Genomic DNA, 22,382 nt, shown 5'->3' on the forward strand with positions numbered 1-22,382 from the left:
TATTAAAGTCAGGTTCTCCAGCAATTTTTACACTGTTCTAAAGTAGCATGAAAGACAGTCAAAGATTCCTCCAAACTACCAACAGTAGTAGATGCTTAACATCAGCCAAAAGCAGTGGCGTGGCAAAGAGTGGAAGGAGGTATAGTGATCCATGTCTGCCTGTCTTGTGGAAGACTGTGTTTCAGTAGTATAAATTCAAACATCTTTACTAATATTTAAATAAATTAAGCTGGGATCAGCACATACTCTATTTAGAACTAGGAAATAGTAAATAGCCCTTTTATTCTTTTCAGATGCTTGCTTTTCACCCGTAACAGAGATTATGTTCTGAAGAAATTCCCTCTCCAAGATTTTCCCTAACCCTATGATGGCCTCAAGTTGTGGCAGGGGAGGTTTAGGTTGGATATTAGGAAACACCTCTTTACTGAAAGAGAGATCAGGCACTGGAACAGGCTGCCCAGTGGAGCCACCATCCCTGGAGGTGTTCAAAGAATGTGTAGATGTGGCTCTTCAGGATGTGGTTTAGTGGACATGGTGGTGTTAGGTTGATGGTTGGGCTTGATGATCTTGGAGGTCTTTTCCAATCTTAAGATTCTATGAGAGATAATCATATGAGAAGATGACAGTATTGGATCTGCTTTGATACGACTACTAATGGGTCTCTCTTCCCTGCTGTTCTGTCCATGATAGTGGCTTAGAGGCACACTGGTGAAAGAGAATACCTTTGAAAAGCTATGGATGATACAGAAATATTAGTTTCTGTGCATGAGATACTAATTTTATTTGAAGTATATAGGTAAACTCGGAATTGCTGAGTGTATCGCAAAACCAGACAGAGTTCCTACTGGACTCCTAGTTGTACTTGGGAAAACTGAACTTAGACTGTGTTTAATGGTCTTGAAGTTTTATGCCAGGTCAGATTCCATCTCAAGTTTCTTCCAGCCTGACCTTCACTTCAGTGTTCTTATGCATCTGGGAAACAAAAAAGCATGGTGATGATTGGTAAATATGCTCTTGGATAAAAGACCTTTATAAAGAAACCTTCACAGCTGCCTATCGGCAGTGAACAGCAGCTAGATACACGCCATTCATTCAGCACCAGTCTGCAAAACCCACAGTGCCATAAATCATGACCCATGCTTATTAATTCCCAGAAGTGCAAGTGGCGTTTACAGCAAAGTTCAAAAGTTTCAGAGGGTAATTTAGATTCAGACCTGCAGGCCAAGATAGGAATGAACATCTCAGCAGGACTGCGTTCACACAGCTGTGGTTTCAGCGTGTGTGTGTATGTGGAATGTAACAAAGTGGGCTCCAGAACAGTTAACACTACTTAACCTTAATCGTTGTTGAGAAATACTCCCTGATAGTCAACTGATTTGCCAGGCAAGCTGATCAAAAACTTTTCAGGAAATTGTTTCTTGCTAGAAGACGCTGATTTGTTGAAATGAATGCCTTTTGTGGATACTGGTTCCAATAACATTTTTGCCAGCAGGAAAATTTCACATCCAAACCAGCATGTCTGGTGAAGACTGAGCAGAACTCTTTCACCCAGAATAGCCAGAAGTTGACTCTGTGGTTAGAGGGCTCCTTGGGGGTGTATAGCATCACGGTTTAAGTTCCTGGTTTCTTGTATGAACATGCAAATGTGCTCCCAAAAAACTGATGTTCAGGAACCAATGCCAGATTTGACAAATTCTTTTCTTCACTTAGGTCGGTGTGCTGTTATGTTTTTACCTGCAGCTTTGAGTCAGAGATGCCATGACTTGATTCAAAATACTGCACTTGACACACTGGAGTAGCTTCTCCAAAACCCTTTTTTTTTTTTTTTTTTTTCTCATGCGACCAATCCTTTCCTTCTGCTTCCTTTGGCAGGTCTGGTATTCTAAAAGAAAGAGGACTGATGCCATTTGAATGAGATTTCTTTTTTTTCCCAGACACAACCTAGATCTGGATTGCATTTAATAAATCAGATAGCATATGACATTGCGACCACATTTCTTCAGCTGAGTTTCATTGTCTTAGGCCCGCCAAAGTACAGTAATGAGATTTACTGTTCTGGGATTTGACTTTCTGGCTAAATGTAGCATGTCAAAACAGTAATTCATTTAAATATCACAAAACACAAGATTTGGTCCGTTAATGGAAAAGGTTGCTTTCCCAACAGAATGAATTCATATTAAAAAAAAAACCTTATTTTTTTGTGAAATCTCACTGTCTGTGTTTGTGAGTTGGCAGTGCATTCACTCTTGACCCTGCAGGATCTCATGAAATGTATTTATTTTGGACAGTGTAATTGCAAAAGCAGACATTTACTTGTAGTTTCGTGGTCCTGCTGTCAACAAAATCTCCTAGCTCATCCCTTCATTATGTGGGCACATACTGTGGATGTGCTAACATACTGGTTCTGCAAGGGAAAGGAGGGGATGATTGTAGAATTAGGGTATATGAAAGACAGTCTTTAGAGAAAGGAGTTGAAGTGATCTTCCCTAGGTAGCCTGCTGAAAATCTTGGAAGAAACACCTCTGTCTGGAACCACTGAGAACACCTCAAAAATTTGGCATGATCTGTGCCTTCTGGAACAAAGAAGTTGAAATGCAGGACTAGCAATGAGGGGAGGGTTGGCAGGCTCAGGGAGGATGGGTATGGGCAAGGTGGATAGGTGGGCAAGATCTCCTTGATCTCCTGGTCATGTATGGACAGGGAGTGAGGAGAAACCTGAGAATCACCTGTTACATGTTGCTGAAAAGTACTGACCATTCAGCATGATGGTACTGAAAATGATAACACTATGAATTGCACACATATTTCTCCATTACAGTTTTAGTGTACACTAACTAGTCAAAAAGGGATGGGGAAATAATGGAGATGATTTCATTGCATTCATGCCCTCAATCAAGCATATTTTTGCTGCTAGTTGACCAAAGGAGAGGGAAAGAGACATTGATGAGGGCATCATGATTCATATTTTTTGAAATGTAATGCAGTTGATTGAGTCAGATACTCTTACAAGGATCTCTCTCTTGCAGAAGATGAGCTTTTGGTTTTCTCTTCTTGGGCCTCTCACCAGAACTCTTTGCAGGATGACAGGACTGGACTGGTTCTGCCTTTAGCTTTGACAGCTGCTTCTTAAAAGGGTTAAGAAGAAATGCAGTTACTCATCTTGTTGATTTAATGCTAGTTTCTGTATAAAAACCTTTTGTCGTGAAAGTAACAGTGTATGAAGGAGGAGGCTTTAATTAAACTCTGTGTTGTGAAAAAGATTTTTCCTTTATTGTCATGAGAAATCAGGAAAGGAAAGTCAGACCGTAACAGCGATAACTGATTCCATGCAAATACTAGCTGACTAACCTGTTCAGTATGTGGTTTCAGACATCCTGCATTGGCAGTAAATTCCCATTCATTAGCTTTTTCTGGCAAAAGTTAAAACAGCTTTGCTTCTGTGATGACAGATCGTTGAGGCACCGCCAGCTTGTCTTTACCAAACTTTCTGCATGCCTTTAACTGACAGGCTTTCTAGATTGGCTTCATCCTTGGTGCTGCCTTCTCCTGTGAAGCAGTTTTATGGGATAAAATGTTCACTGTTGCACCACGGTTGTCCTGAGCGCCTGTACAGAATTGGCTCTGTACTCATGCTGCATGCTAAATTCAGCAGTGCAGGGCAGGGTGATGGGAATCATGTGTGTGTAGATTGAAGGAAAGAGCATAACTTTCATATCAAGGAGAGAGAGATGGCTTTCCAGAAACACTCTTCATTCCATTTTCCTTAGCCAAGAAAAGTACGTGTTGGTATCTTGCAAGGGGAGTGATTTGAGCCACTTTCTGATTATTTTTTCTACCAAAATCAAAGATGATAATCCCACCCTGCCCTGCCATGTGTTTTATCTTGATGACAGATAATGATTATTAGTTTGTGTGGTAAAACTGCATACAAACTTACTGTTCTGTTGTTGAAAATCACTGTTTTGCCAAATAATGTAAACTATTCTTTGATAGTAAATTTTTTATTAATTTCTTGTATTTGATTTTATCATTCTAGGATTTTGAAAGTTGAGCTTTCTGATTCATCGCACTGAAGTGCTGAGTCAGCAACCCATTCTTTTTCTTCTGTCGGAGATGGTGTCCCATTTGTGCCACAGCACAGGGATGCTGCAGTTACCATCAAAATAGCATCAGGTGTTAATCAGTGTGAAGCACTTTAGAATGTTTTCTCTAAGTTAAATTTCATTTTTGGTGTCTTTTATTTGGTATATGTCCTTCAGTATGCTAGAGCAGATGTGCTGGGGCAACTGGTATAGTTCGTTATCCTGTATCCCATAGTGGCTGGTAGGGAGAGGATGACCCATGAAGACTACAAGAACAGGGCAAGAATGAAGTGATATCTCGCTGGTATACTCTCTTGCCCCTCACCAATTTGCAACACAGAGCCTTTTCAATCCACTTCTTTGTGCTTTCTCTGACTTGATAGATATTTCCTTGATAGATTTTGTTTGTTCATAAACATGTAACTTTAAAAATATTCCGAAGCCTTTAACAACCACAGGTTCTTGCAGCAAGTAGTTCTGCAGCTAATGGTGCGTTACATAAAGAAGCTTTATCTCTTTCTCCTCTTGAATCTGCTCCCCTAATCCTTGTATTTGGAGAAAAGGCATAAGAGGGACTGTGTTGGGTCAGAGCAAAGCTCAGCCTAGCCCAGTGTTCTGTTTTCTACAACAGCCAGAGGTGGATGCTCAGGAGAGAGTATAAAATGATAAATACATGTAATATATTACTTGACTGTCTTCCACCTCTTACCATGTACTATTTGAGACCTTCATCTGGGATTAGAAAGTTTTGATTCCATGAAGTTGTCTGTTTTGCCCTTGAATGTTTGTACAGTTTAGTATCTACAGCATCTTGTGGGAAAGAATTCCACACTTCTGTCTTGCATTGCATGAAAAACTTTTCCTATTCATGTTTCCCATGCAGGCCGTTATTCTGTAGACCTTTACTGTGTTCTTCTTCCAACTTAGCTGTTTATGGCTGAATTTTCATGTATTTTACCATTTCTTGAATGGCAAATGGATCTGGTAGTAATCAGTTCAAAACCCATTATTATGTACATAAAAATTTTTTTATTCTGCAACTCTTTGCAGTAATCCTAGACTTTGCTACCTCAAATAAATTAGTATAATAACTTTATCACATCAGGATTCACCCTGATTTCTGCATCACGTATGGGTGTGTTTAACGGTGGTCGCCCAGCACAGATTCCTTCAGGACTCCACTCCTTAAATGTATGAACATTCATTCCTACCCTCTGTCCCTGTCTTTTAACATCCTTTTATCCCTCGGCAGCTTCTTTTGTTCCAGTACCTTTGGTAATAATCTTCCTAATCAGCTACATGCTAATGTAACATCCAGGTAGCTTATACCGTGCAGAGCTCTGTTATCCATGTTTTTTTTTCATGTGATTCAGGCAGCTGCTGGGTGTGTAGCAACAGCATATTACCCAACATGTCATATTTACTCATTTGTCCACTAATTTGACTCTTTATTGTAGTTTTGACTGCGTTTTCTGGTACAGATACTGAGTTTACTTCATATCCACAGTTCTCTAGACCCCCAGTACTCTTTTAAAAATTGCTGTCACATGTGTCATCCTCTAATCTGGTACCAGGCAGTTTTAAAGAAACACTGCAGGTAATGATTCAGCTGTTTCTTTACCTTATCAAATTCAATTCTGCAGGCAGTACAGCCTGTTTTTTTACTGCATAGTTTTCTGTTATGGCTGATAAAATAGGAGCACTCATTAGTTGCTCAGTTCCAGCTCCAGCATTTCTGCTTTGGCTGTTGGCATTGTTAATTTTATAGGATATTGAGGTAATCAGGCTATCTTCTAATTATTTAGACCTCTTTTAAGGGCTTCTGGTTTTACCACTCTTCTACCTCTGTTTCAAGCATCTTTTACACATCTACACTAGAAGAATTGAAAACAGTGCCTAACAGATGAGCTTATTTTGTATTAATGTTACCGTCCTCCAGTGGACATCCTGTCACACTTCCTTACTTCGCTCACTTAGCAGAGCTTGGCGGTTGTTGAGCAGAAAGGGTGAGAGCTCTGTCCTCGAGGCAGACTGAAGACTGTAGCTTTGTCTTTGCACAGATGAACCAGATGATGAAACTACTTAACTGCAAGAAAGCTGTTGTTCTGAGCTTGGAGTAACATGTTAGTCCTCATCTGTTTTGCGTGTTTGAATGCTATGACATGAAGACCGAAGGCAAAGTCTGTACATACGCTATGTATTTGCTCTTGCTCTGCATTCGTATACAGCCCGTCTCTCTTAACCCATTCAATGGGTGTCGGTCTCTGAAGTTTACATTTATTCATCCCATTTCACTCTGTCAGGAGGTAGCTGCACACATTATAAACCAGCAGAGAACAGCTAGGGATAAAGCTGCCGATTGTCCTAGAGCTCTCTTGTGTTTACCTCAGTTGTGTCCTGCTAATTGCGTTGATTCTGCTGCATTGCAAAGTGTTCAGAAAGGATATTTCTTTCAGACAATTCCTATGAATCTCATATGTGCAACTGTCAGATACAAGGCCATGTGTCATGTCTCATGTGAGCACTCCGCTGGTGTTATACTGTTAAAAACATAGTGTTTTAACCACACAGATTTGCTTTATGTAAGTCACCTAATGTCTTTACTTGCAATCCGCAGCTCAACATTATTTACAACACAAAACACACTGATCAGAGACTCAGATCTGTCAGAAAACAAGAAGCCTTTGACTTGAATGTTGATGTAAAGGACGACAAAGACGATAAAAACCATTTGACCTTGAATGTGTGCACAAGGTGAGTAATTCAGTTGAAGCGTCTCGTACACGTCTTTGTCTATAAAGCTTTTAAATTATTTCCAATGAGCTAAATTATCCATTTGTTTATATGGATTTACTGATGTATGGGATATAAATATAAAAGTAAAGAGAATAAAAGAATTACTTTGTGAAAATGGCAGTAATTAAACTAAGAAGCAGTTTGTAAGTCAAAAACCAGAATGATAGATGTTTTGTGCAAAATTGTTGCTGGCCAGGTCACTATTTTTATGCATAAAGATAGTGGTACCCTAAATGTTAGAGATGTATGGGAGAGTTTGTGTGAAATACAAGAAAAATACAAGTGATTCTTAGCTTTATAGAGAACTGTGGACAGGCTTGAAAATTGAACCAATGTCTTCACATTCAAACTTCTAGCAGCAGACTGTGACAACTGCCCATTATTCTTACCTTTCATGAACAGAATGCTTTGCTTTTGATTTAGAAGTAGATACTTCTTTTTTTTTTAAAAAAAAAAGAGATAAGGAAGTTCTGAAGTGCTGCAGACACCATGAAATAGAAATAATCATTCCTTGGTCATCTCTATGACTAAACTTTGCTCATAAAATTTTGACAGGAGTGAAAATCCATGTTTACATAATGATAAATTCAACTGCAGTTTTGTCTTTTAGCACAAGTATCTTAGTGGTCTTTCGTTTACCTTATAGTTCTGAATTTTGTAAAATAATATAATATAAGCATCATTCTAGAGTTAAAAGAGGTGATCAGTTTTCTGGCCAGTCTAATTCTATTGTTTCTGATGAATAAGGGAGGGAGGGTGCATCTGGGATGATGTTTCTTGTTCAGTAAACACCTACTGAGAACTGAGCTGAGACTGCTGAATCATCATCTCAGAGACCACAGAACAGCCACCAGAAGTGACCTGGCTAGAATTTGGATCAGATAAGAAGAGGTGACATTGAACAGTCATATTGCATATTCCTAGGTCAACCAGTCATTAAACCAAGGTGTTTCTTTGGTTACTTTGCTGCCTCATTTTCACTTGATGTGGAAGTGTTTGTACATTTATTTGTTCAGCAGTTACTTAGGTTTCGCTTCTTATTGTAGTTAAAGAGCACTGAACATTTCATGGAAAACCCCATTGTTTCTCTCTATATATGTTTATGTTTTTTGTCTTCTGTCTTTTATTATCTACAAGGATGTTGAGATGACTACATTCTTAGTATTTTAGGATTTCATCTCTTTCTTTGTGAATACTTCCTCTAGAAACACTGTTTTCTTCTTGTGACATTATAATGGGTTCCTTGTAAATGCAAGATTTGCAGAGTACCACCTGATCCGCTATAGTTACTTTTGCATTCCTTTCCTCCACATCCTCTTTTTGTTATTTATTTAAACTTTAAACACAGTATGCTTAGAACTATTTTTATGCTCTGCCTACCATAAGGGAGCTGTGACTGGAGGTAGAGCCTCTAGGTGACACCATCATACAAATAATCAGCTATAGTTAATATCCTTTCAGTACGGAGAGGATTGATTTAATTTGGTAAATAGTCAGCAGGCACAAAGCCAGAGCCCTGTTTTTATGTGTTTCTGGTAACCAATTTAGTGATACAGATGATGGGCAGGGACACTAGAATGCATGAGACCTCTTGAAATAGAATGGGCTTTCTCTCTTTTAAAGTTTTCTATGAAGTGTCAACAGCTTTCTAAAGTCTAGAACAAACTCCTGACATGTAAAGGGCTTACATGATGGGTCTGGGATAAGCCTTGGCTGAGCATTTTGATTTTTCTAGCTAAGACCTTTGGCTCAGGAATACAGACAGGAGGGGCTCTGTCTCTCCGGGAAGGCTCTAGGGTGATGATGTTTTAATTGCAAAGTATTCAAAGGATAGGGGAAAATCTAATGGCATTATAAAACTGCCCCAGAAGAATATTTGGAACATTAAGATCCATCAGCTCTTATAAGGGAAAGTGGACTGGTTTAAGTTCTAATAAGTCTGTGTTTCTGTTCTTTAGGTTGAGATTTGTCTCTGGTTGCTTTGCTTGATAGACTAGTCATCCTCTGTAGCTGTAAAACTGTAGCTTTGTGATTTTTTCTTTCTCTAATTTGCAGAATATTCCATCTTCTTTCATCCAGCTTGATAGTTATTTGCCATGGTCATCTCAACTTAGTATCATTTATGACACTGGAGTAGATAATGTCTCATTCAAATTGAACTGATTCTTGATTACAAGAGCTAACTCACTGTCTGGGACGCGAATACCCAGGGCTGCCAGTTTCTTCTCTGTTCAGTCTTGTGGCTCGTATACTGTTTCCAGGCATGGGAAACTGATTGCTGATGGTTCTACTCACTCTCTTGTTTATTCTTTCTGCCTGCACTAGCTTAGTGTTGTTTTCTCCTTTTTGTGTCATCTATGAGAGAATCTCACACAGGTCTCATATTGTTGAAGAACTGAAACATAAAATTCAACTCAAAATGTTCTCAGTTCTCTTCAGGTACAAATTTCAAGTCTTCTTTCTTTCTCTTACTCATCATTCTTCTTGCATGGTGACTTTTTTTTTTATATCTCATTCACTTTTTGACAATACCAAGCTGTTTGGTTACCTGTTGGTATTCCTGTAACATCCCAGGCTGGCTAGACAGCTTGGGTATTTTCCTCCCCTCTTAATTGGTAATTATGCAGAAATAATTACATCCAGTTCCAATTCAGTTATTTGTTTTCAATAGCAGCTACTTTGGCATAGCACATAATCCAACAGATGGTTTCATTTGTTTCTAATCTCATGAGCCAACTGAAGTCAGCAGTTGTGCTGTATTTCTTTCAAAGTCATATCTGCATTCAATCAGCCCTGCTGCCAGGCTTAACAGCATTGCTTTGAAAGCAAGTCTTCCCTTTTTTTAAACCATCCAGCTCTACAAAGAAATAGTTTTATCCAATTACTTTCAACTACTGTCAGGCCTTCAAAATAAGGAGTGGAGACTCTTCTATTATAACAATAATAATTTAACCCCCTTGCCAAAGGAAAACCTCTTCTGCCACCTACTTTATTTAAAACAATAAAATCTTTTGCAAGTCATTTAAGTATCAGCTGTAGCACAGAACACCATAAATACATTTTGATAGTTCTGTTGTGCACCATAGTATATAAGGCTTACTCAATAGAGCAAAGCTTTTTAGTCCAGCATCTGATTCCCATATTGAAAGAAGATGTAATAATAAGCATTATTTAGGGAAAAAAAAAAAAAAAAAGGAACTCAACTTATTAAATCTTCTTTTTCCAAAACTGGATTAATAACATGGCTATGCATTTTAAAACTGGACTTCTGAGAAGTAATCTGATGATGACTTTATTAGTGGAACCATCAGTCTCTATGAAGGAAATATGAAAAGGTTTGTGAGACTTTTTTTTGGTGTATACCTTTATCTCACCCTCCAAAAATGAATAAAAGCAGAACAATGCATACATAAGAGGAAATATGTATGTTTCAGTTCAAGAGTTCCTACAGTGGTTTCTTAATTACTTCTTTTGAAATATATGTTTAATTGCAATATTTCCTGCATAATTGTGATGTAAACCTGCACTTACCGATGCTGACGGAAGCTCCTAGTGGCGTCAGTGTAGCCTCTCATCTGATTTATGTACTATAGTTTTCTCAGTCTAAATCTGCTTTTGCATACGTGGTTGAAATTATCAAGCAGAATAACAGATAAATCAATTATTCTCTCTTTATTGTTAGAAATTTTCTTGTTGGCATTTTATTCCATTTGTTTCTAAGGTATTCTCAAGCATTATTGCTTCCATAGTTGCGATTTAATGATCAAACAGTTTCTTTGGAGAGTGGACTATTGTATTTCTACTGAAAGTTTCTTTGTCTCTGTGTTTTGAAAAGGTACTTGGGTTCTGGCACAGCTCCCAGAAGTGGCATGGTCCTCATGGAGGTTGGCTTACTCAGTGGTTTCTCTGTGTCACCAGATTTCATTCCATTAGACAATACAGTTAAGAAGATGGAAAAAGACAATGGAAAAGTCAACCTATACTTAGACTCTGTAAGTTGAAAATAACAAAGAAATGTGTTTGTAGTGATGTTAATCTTGATTCTGCCATTGTTTGGTTTAAATTTGGAAAGATGTTATGATTGTATTCTTTGGGGAAATCAACATCTGCTATTCATATTGAATTAATTGTTCCACTGTTTTTTAGTGAGACTGATTGGGTAGGTACAGCTCAGTTAAATTTGTAAGGGGTTTCTAAATTAAGCCTCTTAAAAATCAGATATAAGAAGGCAGACATTTCAAGAAGTCTGTAATTTGGCCAAAATGACTATAACAGAGTTAAGCATTTTTATATGCATCCTGACTCCAAATCTTTAGAAATTAAGGGGACTACTGCTGAGCTAGAAGTCCTTACCTCTTCCATGCAACCACTATTATCAGAGTTCTCAAGATGTTTCTCTTCTGTTTTTCTAGCTAAATGAAACACAGGTTTGTGTGGATATTCCAGCTGTGAGAGACTTCAAAGTGGCAAATATCCAAGATGCTTCAGTGACTATAGTGGATTACTATGAACCTAGTAAGTGTCAGTCATTCCAAATGGATCTTAGTGATTCAGAAGTTTAAAAGAAAGTTTATTTTTGTGGAAATAGAACACATTTTAGTGAAGAGAAAGCCATATTGAACTGAAATTCACTTATTTTCATTGAACTGCAGCCTTTTTGGCCATTGATATGCCAAATTTTCTAACAAATGGCAGTGTTTTTCCATATACATGTTTACTGTCCTAATGGGTTGGTTCCTCAGCTGGTGTAAATTGTCATAACTTAATTGTCAGCTGGTATAAATTGGCTTCAATCTGTCCCATTGTCTACCCAAAACTACCAAGATGAAGCAGGAACTTCACTGTGTTTCACTTACGAAGGTAATGATTGTATTTCAAGCAGCTTTTCTGCCTGTTTCTTGTTTAAAATAAAAGTCCTTCACTGAAGAAGATGCCAGTGTTTTGATTTCTATAGTTATATAAAAAATATGTACATGGGAAAAACAATTACAAAGTTTTTTTGGTTTGGGTTGAGGTTTTTTTCTGTAGAGTGTGTTTCAGAGAAAGGCAGCAGTGGCTTAACAAATTACAGCAATTTTTATTTGAGGCAAACACATAACACTTAGAATCCACGGCCAAAATGAATTTCCACATGCTTCAATTCCTAGAAGAGCTCAGGACCTAGCCTTTTATAAGGATGCTGTTAAGGCTAATGAATGTGTCTTAAAAAGTCACATATAAATGCACATGTTTAAATATTTTATTCTATTCAAATACATTTAGTATCCATAAATTCTCAATTAATAAAACAATATTAATTTAAATATATGAATTAATATCCTTAAGGACTAAAATCTGTATGACATAATCGGTGCTGCAATAGAAAGCTTTGACTTTAAGAAAAAGATTGCTTCAAATATTATTTTACAAGACACCATTCCTATTATTATGTAGCATAAACATATTATTGGTTAGCATGTATACATATGGCATCATTCTGAGTTCTTCTGAGAGAACTCATTCCTATCTAATACAGCATCGTGCTTTTATTTTAATCTATTATTTTCCATCACTCTCATAGTTGTCGACCCAACCTGCTGTTGTATATTTTGTGTGATGGTGATGGTCAGATTCATGTCATGTTTAGAGCTAGATATCTAAGAAGTCCTCATGCTCTGACATTTATCAAAAAAGTTTTGTCTGTGTGGCAGATATTACAACTGGCGTAGGTATAAGAACTGGCTTGGATGCCAGTACAGCAGTGCCAGCAAGGAGATCTTGACAGGGTTAATGTACACAGCTACTCAGCACATTCAAATGACTGCTGCTTCTCTTACTTGACTTTGTTCAGTTGGGTGTCACTGTTGGGTAAGCATTTTGGCCCATAAAGATACATAGTTTGTTTTATCTGTTTTAATTTTTTAGTATCTTGAGACTTGAAAGGAAACTGAATGTAATTTCAATTAAAAATTTCTAATAATAAAAAAAGAAATTGCAGTGTCCCCAGTTGGAATTAAAACCTTCAAACAAAAAAACCCCAAACAAACAACCCACTCTGGGAATGAAGCTTTGCAAAAGCTTGTTCTGTGAGCAATTACCATTCGTTGATGTTTTTGAAACGAATGCGATTTCGCAGGCTTCTAGTCTGTTTGGCTCTGTAGCAACCCTTCAGGGAATGAGGGAGCAAATATAGGAGCAGGAGCTAGGTGAGCAGTCCCATATTGAGTAAGCTTAAGCTCCCAAACATAGTGAGAGAGAAAGCATCCAAATTCCTTTGTTCGTGAGGGTTGCTGTGTAGTAGGGGCAAAGTTCCTTTTAAAATGTTTGACTGAGATTTGTGAACAGATTGGATCTGACAGTTGAGGTTGAGTCTATGACAGTGTGCCTTTCACCAAGCATTTGCCTGAATAGATTGAGAACATTTTGATGTTTTGGGAGAAGAAGAAAGATTGATGCGTAGGCTTAAACATCCACTCTGGGAAGTATTTTGCAGTGTATGATGAGATCTGTGTCAGAGTTTAGTGCATCCTTTAAAAATACTCTTGTTCGGAAGCTGATTTGTTGGTCAGTTCTTAGATGTTCATTAACTAATGTTAACTTACCTTTCTGAACAGGGAGAAGAGCGGTGAGAAGCTACAATTCAGAAGTAATGCAAAGTATAACCCCTTGTGATTTCTGTGAAAGTGATTGCAGTCTTTGCCACCGAGATGGTTCTCCAGCCTTGCTTCAGCACTCTTCGTTGGCCTCCTTGTTCTGTGTGCTGTTTGTCCTTCATGTAAACTTGCTGTGCAATTGGGTGCTGTAAAAGGAAACAGATTATGTTTCACATCTAAGTTTCCATAAATTATCCAAAGAAAATTTTATGTTTGGATACCAGCCCATCGTTAGTGATTACAGTGACCAAACTCCTGCTGTGTTCAGGGGGAGCTGGGCTGGCCCATATGGTAAATTTCTGGCTGTGCCAGAAAACTTCAAGTGTCTGCTGGAAAAACTTTCCAAGTGTTAGTTTCATACTGAAGTTATTTTCTGAAGAAGCACAGAGTTACCAAGAAAGCAGTTTGAGGAAATACAAACCTAGCTCAATGTTCCCACTCCCTTTTCACCCCAGCTTTCAATTGTGCTTGTTTTTTAGGGACATATGTTGTTTACCGTGCTTTTCTGAAACACTATCTGCTTCTCCATTGGGGTGTTGGTAAGCAGAGCGCTGGGAGCTTGGTATCAGAGCTCACTTTGTTCTGTTCTGCAGACATGATGCTTAACAGTAATATTGAATTTCACTGTATGCTCTCAAGGGGAATAATATGAAAAATAAAAGGAGCTGGCTTCAGAGCAGATCTGAGAGCCAAAAAGTGTTGCATTCACAAACTGCTGAACACTCCAGAAAATTGTCAGTCTTTTTTTATCATTACGGAGAAGCTAGGTGGATTTTTTGCCAATTCATAAGCTAATCATGTTTGAAAATAAGGCCTCAGGATGTTCTCATGCATTTTACTCTGAAAGGCTTTTACTGTAAATGTATCAAAGATGGAGCCTGTGTTTGAGACTTCATTTTTCCAGGGTTATTCAGAAACAAACCTAATTTTCTTTCCATATGAGAGTGCTGGTGTCCACTGGCATATTTATGGCCAGCAGAAGGAAGCTTTGATCCTTTTCTGGTTTTTGAAAGTCTTCTAGAAATGTCACTCTGGGACGTCATTTACATCTTGCGTTTGCAGTGTCGTCAACGATTTAAGTGGCATAACCCCTGAACAGCTGTTTACTGCTCTCTGTGCCATGTCTGCTGGTTGCCATCTGTGCATGCAACTCCTGTTTTTCGTTTGACAGGAGAGGCTTTTAGGAGGTGTGGGGTCCAGCAAAACAATTGACATGCTTGCTTTAACATCCTTGTATGCTTAAGTGCTTTGCTGAAGTGGGATGGAGGAGAGGGATGGTGAAGAGCAACAGGCACTTTTACACCCAAACCTGCTCATTGCACATGGAGAGAATTCTCTGTGAATGTAGAAATGTATGAGCATGGGAGCTCTTCCCTCCTGAGTGAGTGTATGAACATCTTCCCTGCCTGGCAGTCAATTTATTCTTCCTAAACACTGCCTGTGACATCTAAAAATGCTTCTTTTTAATAAGGCAGTCAAGCTGATAACATTCCTAGTTACCAGAATGAAGTTAATAGCTGTTGTGCCAGCTAACAGAGCTACAAAATTCAAGGCTATTGATTCCTTTTCTTTCATATATTTTTGAGACGGAGTGTGTAAGTGTGCACATGTAATTATATGACTGTCACTTTCCTTGAGCAATTTATAATTTTTATTGATTTTGCTGCTGCTTAAAATGTATATTTTTTGTATTTTCTGCTTATCTATACTTTTGTTCATAAAGGAAATTAGTGCAAGATGGCATGGGAAGAGGCCTGAACTTCCTGAATTGGGTGTCTTCTAATCCTGAGGTATAGATTTTGAATTGCAAAAAGTTTAGGTGAGGTTATTTGTTTTACTTTAGCTCTATTTAGAATTGAGAATGTTTTTCACAAATTTGGGGTTCTGTTATGTCTCTGACAGAGCTTAGGCCTGGTTCTTTGTAGTCAGTTTATACTTTTCACTTGTCTTTGGTGCACTTTGGATCTATCCCCTTGAAGAGTGGATTAGTGCCTTAACATGAGTGCCTGTGCTCCTCTCTGACCCACATGAAGTAATATCATACTTACTGAAATCCAAAGCTCTACTTAGTCAATAGGATGCAGGATCTGACCCTCTGTAAGTCATGCCCTTGGTCAGATGAGTCCATAGAAACCAAGTCACGAACTGAAATACAGTTTTGCATCTCAAATCCTTTACTTGTATATGGGAGCATTGATCAAATTGTGCCAAGTGTAAGATTTGGAAAACATTCACTCTAAACTGGGATGTGTTTTGCTGTGGTTGAACTATGAAAGCAGATCTTTTGCCTTTGGGGACAGCAGCCTTGACATGCTCTTTGCCTCCATTTACTGTAGTTTCAGTAACCCAAAGCTCACATACTTTCAGTTTTTACTACATGTAGAGCTTCAAAGAGGGACATTGGTAACTGATTAATGTTAGGATAAAGAGGCTTATTTTCTGGAAAAGATGCAGTGAAGATAAACTACTCCTTTGCAGTAGATAGTAGGAATAAATTATTTTATTTTGCAAGCACTCCCAGCTTCCTGAATATCCTCCAGAAAAAAAGATTTAAATTGTGCAGCCTAATTTCAGAAAGTGCCTCTTTTATTAGTATTCCCTTACGTTTGTTTTTGAGAGAAACAACACATGTTTTTAAATGACTCTTGGCTGCCTTGCACACCCTACTAAGAAGCACCAGTCATAATGCACCATGTCATGGAAATTGTTTGAGTCAGTGAACAAACATCCTCTTTTATTTTACTTTTTTTTTCTGTACAGCAGGCATATTGTTACAGATGTCCAAATCTGCCTCTATACTAAGCTATTTTAAAGGAGCCATGTACAGCCTATGACTTTAAACAAATGTTTACACCAGCTGGCCTCTAACTTTCCTACACTGGTGCCTTCAGTCACTTTGCAGTTGTGGCTGGTCTTTGAATGAGTTGCAGAGGATAAAATTTTGTATTGTGTGCTGGCAGTGAGTGGAACAGAGGAAAGAGAATATTACGTGGCATAGTGACTTTTCTTGTGTTCCTCATCGTTATGTAGGAACCTTTACACAAGTGCTCAGCATATATATTTTTTCCATTGCTCTGTAAAACCAGTTTTTGATGCTCCCACTGAAGTTATTAGGAAATATTTTAGCAAAAAATCTTTAGGAACTCTTTAGTAACAAGGTCTTTAAGGAGCTTTAAGGAGTGGTGCTAAGAGCAGTCAGGAAAAGGTATTTTGTGATGGAGTCTTCATGTTGCATTGCCTGAGCATTTCTGTATGACTACTGTTTCTTTGAAATCTGAGCGTTCTCCCATTCTTCCCATGTCCTTGTCAGCCACATGTTGTCTATGCAGGACCATTAATATCCTATTAAATTAGTAAGAAATAGTCATTTATTTAGGACTGAGTTTGAAACAAAAACATAGCATATTTTAAAGGATCTCCCTCCCCAAATTCTACCTTCACTGTCATCCATTATGTTAGTCAGGGTTTTCTCTACAGGTTTCTCTGTGGGTGTCATCTGGAAACCTTCTACGCTGAACACTGTTGTACAGAACAGGGAACGCTCGTCCTGCGACGGGTGCTGCCTAACGGGTTTACAGCACCTCGGAGTCTGCATGCTGGGCCAGCTCGATGGCTGCTTTGGTTTCCAGCACGGCACTGCCACGCTTCCATTTACTTCACAAGCAGGAGCCTGTGGCTTGTGCTCAGCAATGGCACATCTTAAAAAGGGGGAAGTGCCCAGACTGGTGCAGGAGAAACAGAAAAACAAAAGTCCAACATTACGTGCCTCTCTTTTGCCTTGAAAGTCACTGTTCAAAATCAGGCCCAAGATTCAAAAATGGTTTTTATTTAATTTTCACAGTATCATCCTAGTAATATTTCTCCAAATGTGTTGTTCAAATTGATATGAATATTGACAATATTTTGTTTAAGCAATTGCTGTAGAAAGCATGTGTGTATACATAGCCATTGTAGGCTCCAGTGTACTACAGTGTGCAATGTATGTGCAATTAAAAACATATAAGATCATCACAAAGTGCCCAAACCAACAACATTGTGTGATGTTCTGGTTTTCAAAATACACAATTAGGTTTTTCAGACATATTATATTTGGAAAGCAACTGGTACCAAATGGCATTAAGAAAGAACATTCAATTTTAATTCTAATGGCAATAATATTTCTGTTACAGCCTTTCTTCTGCCATGTATCGTTATGCAGTGAAACATCTTTGTGTGTTTAGTTCTCAAAATACATAGAAGATTTTGAAATTAGATGTTATTGCTAGTAATTTATCCATAAAATTTAACAGCAGTTATGTGATCAGGTCCTTTGCGTTATTACTAGATTCTCCTTTTCCCCATGCCAAAATATTTGACTTCAGTGTTATTTCTTATTCAATTTATTGTATTTCTGTGTGCCACTTGGAAATATCATTGCACTAGTGCTATTCTATGCAATAAAGTCTGACAGTATGCTGTATTAGATCAATCCAGTCATTATTTTTCCTAATGGATAGCTCTTTCTTCTGAGATATGTAGGAGCATTAATTGCTTATGTGCTACATTTGAGTCACCAGAAGATTAAGATTTTTCTTTAATTTCAAGTCATGCATTTTATTTCTATATTTCTTAGTGGTTACCCAAAAGCTTCATCAACCTTGCTCAGATCTTATGATGTTATATTATGATTTGATTTTTTTTCTTGTGGCTTTTTGGTATTGTTAGGATGGGTGGGACACTAATATGAGGGACAAAATATGAAAAACACTGACCTAAAGGAAGTATCATTTAAGCAGGTGTAATATACCATACATTAGCTGTCCTCCTGGCTATTGCGTGTCTTTTTCTATACCAAGCCTTAAGCAATTTGAACTAAAATTCTTGGCTGCTTTGAAGACGTAGTCAAGTACCCACTTTGATCTAGTTTAGGATTATCATATGCATTTCCACTCTTGATCAAAAAAAAAATGGTAGAAAAAATAATGCTTTTATCAGCTATTTTGAGCAGAGGTGAACTAACATGCCAGCTTTGCAAATTGCTTCTGTCTTTTCAAATAATAAAACAAATGTTAAGGAACTAGGCCGTTTCACAGGATTTTGGAAAATTGTCATTGATTTATTTTTTTCTTCAGATAAAGTTTGCAATAGCTATTTTAAAATTCTGTTAAAGATGACTTTTAATAATATATGTCTAGTGTTTGCTTGTTCAACGATACAGCCACCTGTAGTAGATCGCAGTTTCTGTACTGTGTTGACCACTGCCCGTCCTCAGCACGTCTTAAAGGCTGGCTCACCTGTCCTTTAAAGTTCATAATTCGATGTGGTGCCGTGGCGGTTTCCATGCTCAGGCTGCTAACCATGACCCTTCGGATCAGTGTTTGTGACTTTTCCAAATAGGAATCACCACATCTTAAAACCATATTGTTTTAGTTGACATGAAGTTATTGGAAGCTTTGCTGTTGACTTTAACAGAAGTAGTATAAATAATCTTATGTGATGAACTCAGTTCAGGCAGGCTCCTTGTGGTCATGGAGAATCTCAGGAACTGCACTGTTTCTGTGAATAGGAGCAAAATTTTCAGATATAAAGCTTATGGTCATTCGGGGCCTGAAGTGGCAGTAAAAGAGCTCAAAAAAAATCTTTATGCCAACGTATTTTATAAAACACCTAACTGAATTGATGTGCAGATTATTTTTTGCAGCTGAGCTGCTATTTTCACTGTCATTTTTCATGCTCTAGAAGTTTGGCCTCCGTGATGCTACCTTTCCCTAATTCTCCTCACAAGTCTTTTGCTGTCCCTCTTGTTGGCCCTTGAAAGAGCTTCCTGGCCCATTTCACCTTCAAGGTCAAGGTCTGCTCAGCCTTGCTCACCTCGTTTACCCTGACCTCTGAGTGATCTTTCCTGTGAGCTCAGCAACCATCCCTGTGCTGATGTCTCTCAGATCTACCCTTTCCTTCATAGCTTTTGCTGCCTGCCGAGACGAAAATCCTTTTTGGTCTCAGTTGTGGATCAATAGCTATCAACTCAAACTCAGTGGGGACAAAAGACTTTTGAGACTTGTCGGCACAGATTTATCACATTTAACCAACTTCATTGAAAGCTTTCATGATGAGAGGATTGACTGGGGTGGATGAGGGGAAACTGGATGTTTATCTGGGCTTCAGTAAGGCTTTCTTTCCTAACATCCTCATAGATAAAATGATGAAGTATAGGCTGAAGGGGCTGGCACTGAAGAGGACTGAAAACTGGCTGAACAGCTGGACTCAAAGGGTTGTAATCCACAAATCCCAAATCCCAGCTGGAGAGCAGTCACTGATGGCGTACCCCAGGGCTTGCTATGCGCACGATGCTTTGCATGCTCTGATGTGCACTTACAGAGCTGTCTCGCCGCTTTCCTGTTGCGGTGGGTTGGTGTCAGTCAGCAATAAAGCACCCACCAGCTGCTCACTCATATCTCATCTCCAGCAGGATGGGGGAGAGAATGGAGAACACAAAGAGAGAAAAATTTCTGGGTTGACAGAAAGACAGTTTAATAGGGGAAGGGGAAAACAGGAGGAAAAAAAAAAAGAAACAGCAAAGACAATCACTCACCAGCAGATCAATGCCCAGCCAGTCTCGAAGCAACAGCTGTCTTGGAAAGCCTACCTTCAGTTTTATTGCTGAACATGAAGTTGTATGGTGTGGAACATCCTTTTGGTGTGTTTTGGTCAACTGTCCCAGCTTTGTCCTCTCCCAGCCTTTGGCCCACCCACATCCTACTTGCTAGGAGGACAGCATGAGGAATAGAGAAGGCCTCGATGCAGCTAAAACATTGGTGTGTTACCAACACTGTTTTGTCACAAATCCAAAACACAGCACCATACAGGCTACTATGAAGAAAATTAACTCCATCCCAGCCAGATCTATACCTGCCAACCCCTCCAGCAAGTCTCCTTTGCTGTGATTTTTCATGTGATGGTGTGCGTAAGCACTCACAAGACTTATGCCCCCACAGAGCTGAGACCTAGTGCGACGACCAGCATCTCCTCGCTGTTTCTTGTGCCCTCTGCAGTGTGTGTCTGCTGTCGTGTCTTGCTTCCATTGAGATTGCAAGCCTCTTGCCATATAGATAAAGCCTATCTTCTCCTGCATCTGTACAAGTTTGTTGCAATAGGATGTATCATTGTATGTTCCAGTATCCTTTTACAGGGAAATACAGTAAATCCCAGGAGTATAAATTTGGAAATATTTTTGTTTGATAGAATTTAAAATACTTCAGTTCTACAGATCAAGAGTCCACTGAAGTGAGATTACTGTATTAGTTATCTTTGGAAAAAATCCCATTCTATCATTTGTTTTGCTCACCTAGAGCTCTCACTGCAATCCCCAGACCTTGTACACCTATTTCCAGATGGCAGCAGATGATAAAAGGTACAAAATGTTTCAGTCTTGCTTCTTGCTTTTTTCCTCCCATATCTGTAACTGCTTTAAGAGCCACAGGTTTGTGGGTTTATCTATTTTTGCCCAGTATGAGAAGATAATAAAGCAATAAAAACACTCTACTTAATCTTATTGCCATATGTTTTGGTTGTGTATTCTTATCCTTAATGCATAACTTATGCTGATGTTTCTTTAATAGAAAAGTACTTCCCAAAGTGGAAGGTAGTTTTATGTTTTTTCTGTTTTTTAAAAATCTTTCCTCTTACGCTCAAGACAATGTTTGCCTGATGTCTGCTGTTTGTTCTTGCTGCCTTTCTACCCCCTTTCTCCCTGTTGTTAGCACATTAGGGGCTGAGGAGTGGTAATCTTTAATGGCAATGAGAACTGCAGCAGGCTGTGGCTGCTGAATGTGGAGAACATAAATTTATAACAATATGTAAGATGGTGGATGCTGTTTGCAGGCTTTGCGTGCTCTGTAAATTGCCCTTTTCTTGTTTTCACATTGATTCCTTTCATTTGAGTTTACTCCTTGTCGCTAGCGTGTTGCTGCAGTCCCAGTAAACACAGCACAGCCCTGAGGGGTGACAGGACTGTGACCTTAGGGGAGTCACTGAGGAGGGGAATCTTCCTGTACTGTCTGAATAATTGATGGAAGAAGATTCGTTTCTAAAAAGGATGAGTCAGGGCACCTAAATTATCTCCTGTTTGAATCATGCCCTGAGAAGCCTTATTTATTTATCTATTTATCTATGTATTTATTTATTTATTTATGTTTGTTTTGCTTCTGCTGTAGAAGGAGCCTAATAAAGAAAGTGTCTTAAGATCCATCAAGCTTAATAAATTTGGGGGAGAGATGAGATATACCTGTAAGGGGAAAAAAGGGCTAGTGATGAAACACCAGTTCACACTTTGGCTTCTCTTGGGAATGAACAAAGTCTCCAGCATGACATGAAAATTCCTGGGACTCCATCAGAGGTAGAGCAGCCTCTGAGTGAAACGTGCTCTGTGAGACACAGAGCTGTGTCATACAGTGATCACCGTTTTGGTAAGATTTTTTTCCTTTTATAAAAATATAATCTAACACAGCCCTGACTGCCAGGGTTGATTTTACCTCCGAGCATACTGTGACTGAGTACAGCTGTACTTATCTGGGCAAAGGAGAAGTTAAAATCTCATGCATCAGAGTTTGTTTGTCTTGAACTATGAGACATTAGGAATAAATTTGATATAATAGAGTTGTGCAACTAAATTTTCATACTTTTCTTTGGAGCATCCTCTGCTGGTTTCATGACTTGGCTGGATGTGTTTCTGCTGTTATCTACTATAATGCAAGCCCTAAGTCCTTCTGGTGCAAGAATCCCTGGATGCAACTGCCACTTGCTTATCATTCTCTTAGAATCATAGAAAAGTTTGGGTTGGAAGGGACCTTTAAAGCTCATCTAGTGCAACCCCTCTGCAAGGAGCAGGGACATC

General features: G+C 38.6%; 1 protein-coding gene across 1 annotated transcript in view; it reads left to right on the forward strand.

Moving 5' to 3' along the window:
- Window positions 1–21,041, forward strand: part of CD109 (CD109 molecule) — an 85,714-nt gene extending 64,673 nt beyond the window's left edge. The window contains exons 30-33 of the mRNA XM_086745461.1: window positions 6,700–6,836; window positions 10,714–10,870; window positions 11,291–11,393; window positions 13,472–21,041. Coding sequence (XP_086601587.1) covers window positions 6,700–6,836; window positions 10,714–10,870; window positions 11,291–11,393; window positions 13,472–13,662 — 588 coding nt within the window. The 3' untranslated portion in view covers window positions 13,663–21,041. The remainder of the gene's footprint in view (window positions 1–6,699; window positions 6,837–10,713; window positions 10,871–11,290; window positions 11,394–13,471) is intronic.
- The last annotated feature ends 1,341 nt before the right edge of the window (window positions 21,042–22,382 follow it).

This window comes from Chlamydotis macqueenii, chromosome 3 (genome assembly GCF_036417535.1).
Source record: "Chlamydotis macqueenii isolate bChlMac1 chromosome 3, bChlMac1.mat, whole genome shotgun sequence".
Classification (NCBI taxonomy): domain Eukaryota; kingdom Metazoa; phylum Chordata; class Aves; order Otidiformes; family Otididae; genus Chlamydotis; species Chlamydotis macqueenii.